This window comes from Barbatula barbatula (assembly GCF_947034865.1).
Source record: "Barbatula barbatula genome assembly, chromosome: 16".
Lineage (NCBI taxonomy): Eukaryota > Metazoa > Chordata > Actinopteri > Cypriniformes > Nemacheilidae > Barbatula > Barbatula barbatula.
In genome coordinates, this window is record NC_136779.1 from 19,696,469 (window position 1) to 19,704,744 (window position 8,276).

Sequence of the window (8,276 nt, forward strand, 5' to 3'; positions counted from 1 at the left end):
ATAACAGTTTTTTAAGTGGGTTAAAAATATATTTTTTATTATATTAACATGATTTTAAGGGGTTACATTGTGGTAGTTAGCTGTATTATTAGCATAAATCAAAACAAACCAACTGCAGTTTGATTGATATTAATTGAAATGCACAATAAAAAACAAGGACGAGACATGAAGAGCAAAAACTGATCAGCATAAAGGCTTTCACAGAAAGTGTAAGAAAGTGACACATATTGGATGTTTAACAGCATTTTTAACTTTTGTGAGCTCTTCCTGATCGATTGCAGTGATTAACTGATGCTGTTCACGTGGGGTTTTGTTACTAAGTCTATTAGTTAATGCTTCATTGGCCGGCCTCACAGTTGAAATATTTTCTCAAATTATCTAAATTTCATTAAATCATTGCTACTGTGCGGTAATTTAACACCTAAATCGGTTGAGGATCTGTGTTTAATAGGTAATCAGTAAAGCCTAGATTCCTAAAGTATAGGCATCTAGGATTATTATCATATTCCTCTATAAATTTGCTAAGATATGCAGTCCTAGCAGTTTTCAGAGACGGTCTATATATACACGTACACACTCATTCAATGCATCACAAAATACTTCCAATTTAGTAATTTTCCATACATTTTCCATTTTTAAGGGCAGATGTGTTATGGTCATACTGTGGTGCCATGATCACGGGTGGTGAGACATGGACAGAGGACCCAGGTGCAGACAGCGGGTAAGGGGTTAACAGATATTTAATAATAATAATAATAATAATAACAACAACACAAAGACCCACGAGGGGGTAACAGAACAAAACATGGATACAATAACATGACTAGGACTAACTACACAAAGACTTAAATTAAACTCAAAACAAGAACTACAGATACACTAAACTAGACTGGCAAGACACATGGACTCACCACACAACCACAATGAACCAGCACAAGACAGAAGACACAAGGGCATTAAATAAGGGACCAAATCAAGGGGGAAACAGGTGTAGGGCATTATTCAATAACGAGGGTAACGAGAGGATGGGAACAGAGACGAGACCAGAGAGAGTGTATGGAAGGCCATGACAATTGTTGCCTCTCTCCACATTAAACATGAGGTTATGTCATGATCCTACCACTATACTAAGAGAAACATGACATGATGCTGCAGAATCATGACACCGTGGAGTCAGTGCTTTTACTTTTATCTTCTTCAACCGAAGCCGAGCGATAGTGTCATGGGGGGGGGAGGGCAGAAACCCAAACGCAGGAAGTGGTGAGGGAAAAACAATGATTTTAATAAATAAACACAAAGCAAAGACCCACAAGGGAGCAAAACAACACTGACAGATAATAACACAGACTCGACAGGAACAATAAACTGACTGGATTTGACTTAAATAACAGTTGACATAAACTAATCACAGACTAGACTAGACTTTAAACAAGGCAATATAGCAAATCGAACGAGCACAGCACTGAAAGCACAAGGGGATAAAATAAGGAACCAAATCAAGCAGGGAACAGGTGAGGGGCATGAAACCATAACAAGATAATTAAAAAGGAAACAATAGGCCGCGGACATAGACGAGACCGGAGAGCTCGTGGCATGACAAACCCAGCGATGCCTACGAGCTTCCACACAGAACACGTAGTACTGTCATGATCCTGCCCAAGGACTAGAAAACCTTGACAAGACGAGGCAGGACCATGACAGATAGTTTCTAGGGTGTTAGAGTAGACGTTGTTTAAAGTTTCAGTTCAGGCATCAATGTCTTCTAGGTTGTTTGCAACATGACATATTTGAGACAGGTCTGAGAGATTAGTGATGAAGCTATTTTTCGTTGTTGAAGTAATCCTTCCCACCAGTCGATAGAGTGGAGTACATAGAGAGGTTTTTGCTAGATTCATCTAACAGGCAACGAGGCAGTGGTGCAGGATTTTTGACATCAAGACCATATCACAGAATTAAGTCTAAAGGATGATTACGGTTGTATGTGGGTCCAGTCACATTTTGTTTAACACCAGTAGAGTTAAGAATATCTATAAAAGCTAGTCCTAAAGTATCCGTTTGATTATCTATGGGGATGTTAAAGTCACCAATCATTAAGGCTCTATCTACTATAACTATCAATTCAGAAAAAATTCTCCGCATCCTTATAGGAAGTCTGTATGACGATGTAAATAGTAGCCAGAATAAATGAGAGATTTATTTATTGAATCTGACAGCATCGTGTTAAGCACCATTACTTAAAATGATTTAAAATTAAGACCAGATTAACTCTCAGAGATAACTGTGGGGGTGGATTCATTCAAATTTATATAGTCCTCCAGTTTGAGCCAGGTTTCTGTTAAACCGTGTGCATCCAGATTATGATCAGTAATAATATCACTAACGATTAGTTCCTTTTGCATAAGGGATCTGATGTTAAACAACCCAAATTGTAGCTTTTGAATCTCCTCCATTATAGATATGTCATTATGTAATTTAATATTGATAAGTTTTGTATGTGATGATTTCAAATGTTTTTTGTATTTGTTGCCCCAGATGTCTAGGATCGGCGCTGCATTTAGCACATGTAAAGCAGTCCTCGCTAACAGAAGAAGCTAAACTATACATGTGGCATGAGGTGCAGGACACAATAACAGAGGAGGAAGCCATGACTTACCGCAGTTATTATGTTTTGTATGCAGAAGCACAGTCTCAGTCAGATTGTAGGAAAAATATCAAACGTAGACGATTGAAGAAAATGTGGAGCGCGGTGAGTCAAAGAATCTATTAACTGAGTATATAGATATTAGTTGCAAATATACAACTTAAGTATTAGTAAACTTCCGTGCAAGGCGAGCTACAAACAAACGCTACATGCCGGAGAGTAAAATAACTCAAACAGTTCATTTGCTCAATGAATTATGACAAATTTGCACAAAACTTTTTTTGGTTAAAACAGAACATTTTTTAAATAAAAGTATTTATTCATAATTTCACCTCCCAGGTAAAAGCTGTAGTTCCCAATTTTTTCCACTAGACTAAATAATTATAGGACATGAACATGTTTAAGTGTGATGCTGTCATCAATGTTCACATGCATAGAAATTCATGGAATCATGGTACACTGAGTACACATGGTGTATCTTATATCATTTGTATTTATTGGTAGACATCATACAGGTTAGATGTCTGAAATGTTAATACAAAGTTTGTATCGTTTAAATTGTAAGCATGACAGCAATCTCATTTGCCATATTAGTGGGTATAGTGAAACGAATTGAAGTGATTTCTGATTCAGTTTGAAGGTTATTGACTATAGTCTTAGAAACAAGACAAGCCTATAATCTTGTCTGCATGACGTATGTCTGGCCTGAAGGCGAGACTGTATTGAATGTCCATTGGCTAGGCTTCCAACTTTAAACAACCCAATTTATTTACAAATGATGTAATTAGCTCCAAAAGAAGCCATTACACTCAGAATAAAACATGATCACAAATTTCAACTTCGTCGACTTGAAAAATTAACCTACCGTTCTTAGCTTTTACCATTACCGCAGCATATAACCATATGATGCCCAAAAAGCTCTCCATGTAGGTGTCTCATTCGGGCTTATTCTGTACATTTGATTACATAGGCCTAATGGTTCCCATGTAAAAGGGCGCTAACAAAAATAGAACTTAAGTTGGACCATTGCATTTAAAGTCCTTTGCCATACCGCATATATCCGATGGTACAGTATATCATCATGACACTTGTTTCATGGTTTATGAGCAAAGTACTTTGTAATGCTGCAGCATGAATGGTCTACATTATGGAAATATTGGATCCAGTTATATTATCAGGGGCAATGAAATCCCTTTAACCAGGTTAAATCCTCAAGCATGCCCCAGTGTAAGTGCAAGATAGAGAGGATGACCATGATGTGCATTATTTGATGACTGTTACACCAGTAGTCAAAGCGTCCAGGGCTGAAGCACTCAGGCAAGCGGAAAACGTTGACGAGCCCTCCAAGCAAGGCAAGCGTATCCATACTGAGGTAGAGTCGTAGAGAGGCGGGGCTTCCTCTCCCTGCACCAATTAGACGCAACATGAAGAGAACAAAACGAAACAGCGCTTGCCAGGCGAAGGAGCGCAGACGGTGCACGTTACTTCGCGCCCTGAGCGCACAGTACACACCATATCCAGATAAAAGAAGGTAGGCTAACATCGCCACGCAACGACAGAATGGGTAACACAGCAAAGTGATGTAGATGATTGGCAGAGCTCCTGCAAAGAAAACAAGCAGTGGTAAGTAAAAATGCAAACACAAGCAATAAAGGACAATTTCCTCAGAAATTTTGAAATTAGGATACCCTTATGCCATTCCAAATGTATTTGACTTTGACTTGAAAAAGTATTTTCCCCTATTTTAGATGACCAGAATAAAATGCAGTTTTAGTCTGACAAAGTGAAGAAGGCTTAAATATCAAAGCAACACATGATTTCAAAATCTAAGAAGATTCCAGAACAGATGAGAAATAAAGTAACTGACACGCAAGACTTTGGCACTCCAGCGAACCACGAAACTTGGAACAGTGATTGATGAGTCCGTAAAATAAGACTGGGAGAAAATGGCATCCATGGAAAAGTTCCAAGGGCGAAAGCCATGAACAAGAAAGTAAAGGCTCGTCTCATATTTGCCAAAACATCTTGATGATCCCCAAGGATTTGGGCAAATATTCAGTGGACTGATGTGACATAAGACAAACTTTTTAAAAGGTGTGCATCTGGCATAAAACTAACAGCATTTAATTAAAAGAACATCATACCAACAGTCAAACATGATGGTGGTGGTATGATGGTCTGGGACTGCTTTCCAGCTTCAGGACCTATGGACGTCTTGCCATAATTGATGGTACAATGAATTCTGCACTCTACCAGAAAATCCTGAAGGAGAATGTCCGACTTGGGTTATGCAGCAGAACAATGATCCGAAACAGCAAGTCTGAATGGCTCAAAAATATAAATCAATAAATGAAGGGTTTGGCATTAAATAAAATTCATCAATTCAGATTAAATTTATCTGCAATGAAGCATGGGACAAAATTCCTCCACAGAGAAATGAAATATGCCACAATATGTTTCGATACTTGGTATTCCTGTCTAAATGAAGCAAACACACATGCTCTGGGCTCTCTGTCTGCCTCTCGCTTGCCAGCTCTCTGATAACTGCATACAGGCTCAAGCAATGGCTTGGGATGGGACACATAACAAAATAAGTCCTATTAAGTTAGCGTCCTATTAGAAATTAGCGCATTCCAGGATAAACACCCTAAAATGCATTGACAGCAAACATCAGAACCAAATGGTTACCATGGTATAAGCAGATTAATTGACTTCGGCCCATTGAATTCTTAGAGAATAATGCACATTATGTGCATTATTTTCAGTTATTCCTTACTTAGTCATGTGAAACAAAAAAGGACTTCCAATTTAATTTTATACACATAGCCTATCAGGACAAAATAAAAACTCATCTGGTCCATGGCAGGAATAAAAATGAGGTAAACACAACTTCAGACACATGACATATTACATGTCATTATTTATGTAACAAAATTTAGGCCAAAATGGAAAAGCCATAAATAAAAAAGTGAGGCCGCCCTTATTGCTACCATAGGAATTAAGTGTGTGCGCCTTTTTTTAGCAGAAGCTTTCACATGAATGCAAGTACATCATAACAGGAATTGCCCTATAAAAGTCATCAATCTAAATTGTGAGTTGCTCACCAAGAGTGTTGACAAGACAGACACCAAACATGTCAAAGCACAGCAATGTGTCGTAAATTGGTGCTCCGCTCTCATGGTTCATAAAGAGATGATAGAAGACTGAGCAGAGGGTCGGAGAAAGACAAGCCAGATAATGCACCACACCGATCCACCATTCATCTACCTCAGCCCATGGAATGCTCACAGGCAAAAACAGCAAAAAACAGAAAAAGGGAATACCTTGTGAAAACAAAAAGGAAGGATTATGACATGTTATGATATTGTTTGTTATGGTGAAATAAAAAAGTTCAATAGAGACGTGTGTCACCAAAATCATTATTAGCAGTAATGTTCATAACGTAAGACAAGCCTCTATATCACAGACACTTTAAATTAGGTACTTAGAGACATGCAGATTACAATGATTAACAAGGATTTAAGACATTTTTTTAAATACAGATTAATTTCTTTCACAATCCCCAAAAATCTGTAAAAACAAATAAAATATATCTTTACCTCATAAAATAAAGGCCTACAGCATATTACGTTTACTCAAGATGCTGAAACATTGACATTAGACATTTTTACACCCTCATTTTCAGTACAGTGATCCCTAAACACGGATTAGATTTAATCGCATTTAATGCTATTTACGTGCACTTGTGAAGTGTGTTACAGGATGATCAGCAGAGAAAGTCGTCTTAAATTATACATTTGGGAGATTGAGCGATTGAATTTCTCCCCTCATCTCAGGAATTGTTCCACTAGTAGATAAATTCACTACATTATTGAAAACCACATATTCTTTGCTTAGTTTGCCTCAGTTGGAGGTTATGCATGTTGAAATGTGCTAGACATAGAAATTAAGCAGTTGTTTTCATACCATGTGTATAGATGTTTCCCAATTCATTGTGCAGATAGAACAAACTTCGCAGACAATCTCTGTAAGTGGATAAAGGCCGGTATCCCGTTAGGACATACTTGTTGAACTGAAGATGTGGGGGTGAATTCTTAAAATCCAGAAGTTTTGGCTCATTAAAAAAAGACATAGTGAGAGGAAGAAATAAACAGATCAGTTGTCCTTGACCGCCCACTTGACCTTGGAAAAACTATTCTATAATCTTAATCAGGCTGAAAAGACATAATTTAAAGAAGTGTATATGTAGCATCAAAACGTTCTTACTCTGACACAAGAGACCCATCATCTTAAAAGTGCCAGCAGGTAGACAGTATAGCAGTACTTCTGGCTTGCAGAGAGGCTGTGGGCCGAGTTACTGGTACTTACTGTTATAGCCAATCAGCAGCCAGCAGTTGGGCTGAGCAGGAGTCAGCTCATGGGAGATTAGAGTTCTTTAAGTCCAGACACTTATATACTAAATGACTTGGACACATGATTGTTCACTGTCATGTTAAGATGTTCTAATTCCAATGATTACAATGCCCCCCAAAAGGTATTGTAGATACTGTAACATATCAGTTCCATTGCATTAGATAAAATATATGTATACCAAGGCAACAGATTTATTCATTTGTTGCAAATCCAATATGTGCAAAGGTGTTCTTACAAAATGAATTGACAGACCGAACTACATTATAAATACTATAAATAAGTTTATTTTTTTATAGCACATTTCATACACAATGGTAGTTCAAAGTGCTTTACATAAAAATAATTAAAATAATCATCTAAAATAATCACAACAATAAAACAAGAAATTTCAAGCGCATTCAGTAAATGCACAGCTAAAAAGATGAGTTTTGAGTCTGCCTTTAAATGTTGATAATGTTTGGCACATCTTTTCTGGAAACTGATTCCAGCTACAGGCATCCTAAACGCTAAAAGCAGATTCCCCATGTTTAGAGTGAACCCTTGGTATATCTAACTGACTTGATCCTAATGATCTAAGTGGTCTGAAGGCATGAACAAGTCTTGAATGGAAACAAAATATAGAACACTTGCAATGTTTTTGAGATGGTAGTATGCTGATTGTTACCGCTTTAATATGACTACTGAAACTAAGGTCTGACTCCAGAATCACACCAAGATTCTTGACTTGATTTTTAGTTGTTTGACCCCTAGAGTCAAGGTATGCATTCACCTTGAGAACTCATCTTTGCTTCCAAATGCCATGACTTCAGTTTTCTCCTTGTTTAACTGAAGAAAGTTTTGGCACATCCAACTGTTAATTTCATTAATGCATCTGCAGAGGGAGTCAATGGGGCTGTAGTTATTTGGTGATACGGCTAGGTAAATCTGGGTGTCATCTGCATAGCTGTGATATGCAATATGGTTCTTTTTCATTATTTCATCATATACAGACTGAACAAGAGAAGCCTTGTTGGATGCCACATGTCATTGACATGGCATTGGACTAGCAATACCACCACTGATATTTAGCCAGAATCAGAATTTAGGCTAATACCCCTTATCATCTTTATGAGCGCTGTGTCTGTACTTGATGCGGTCGGAAACCAGATCGAAACTTGTCCAGGTATCCAGCTGGTTAAAAACAATCTTCTCAATAATCTTGCCTATAAAAGGAAGGTTTGAT

General features: G+C 37.7%; 1 protein-coding gene across 1 annotated transcript; it reads right to left on the minus strand.

Annotated features, from left to right (window-relative positions):
- Positions 1–1,262: 1,262 nt before the first annotated feature.
- On the minus strand, positions 1,263–6,987 carry paqr4b (progestin and adipoQ receptor family member IVb). The gene is made up of 3 exons (XM_079476715.1): positions 6,608–6,987; positions 5,746–5,964; positions 1,263–4,243 (listed from the first exon to the last, which is right to left on the minus strand). The coding sequence occupies exons 1-3, from the start codon at positions 6,771–6,773 to the stop codon at positions 3,816–3,818; spliced, it is 813 nt and encodes a 270-aa protein (XP_079332841.1). The 5' UTR covers positions 6,774–6,987; the 3' UTR covers positions 1,263–3,815.
- Between the last annotated feature and the right edge of the window lie 1,289 nt (positions 6,988–8,276).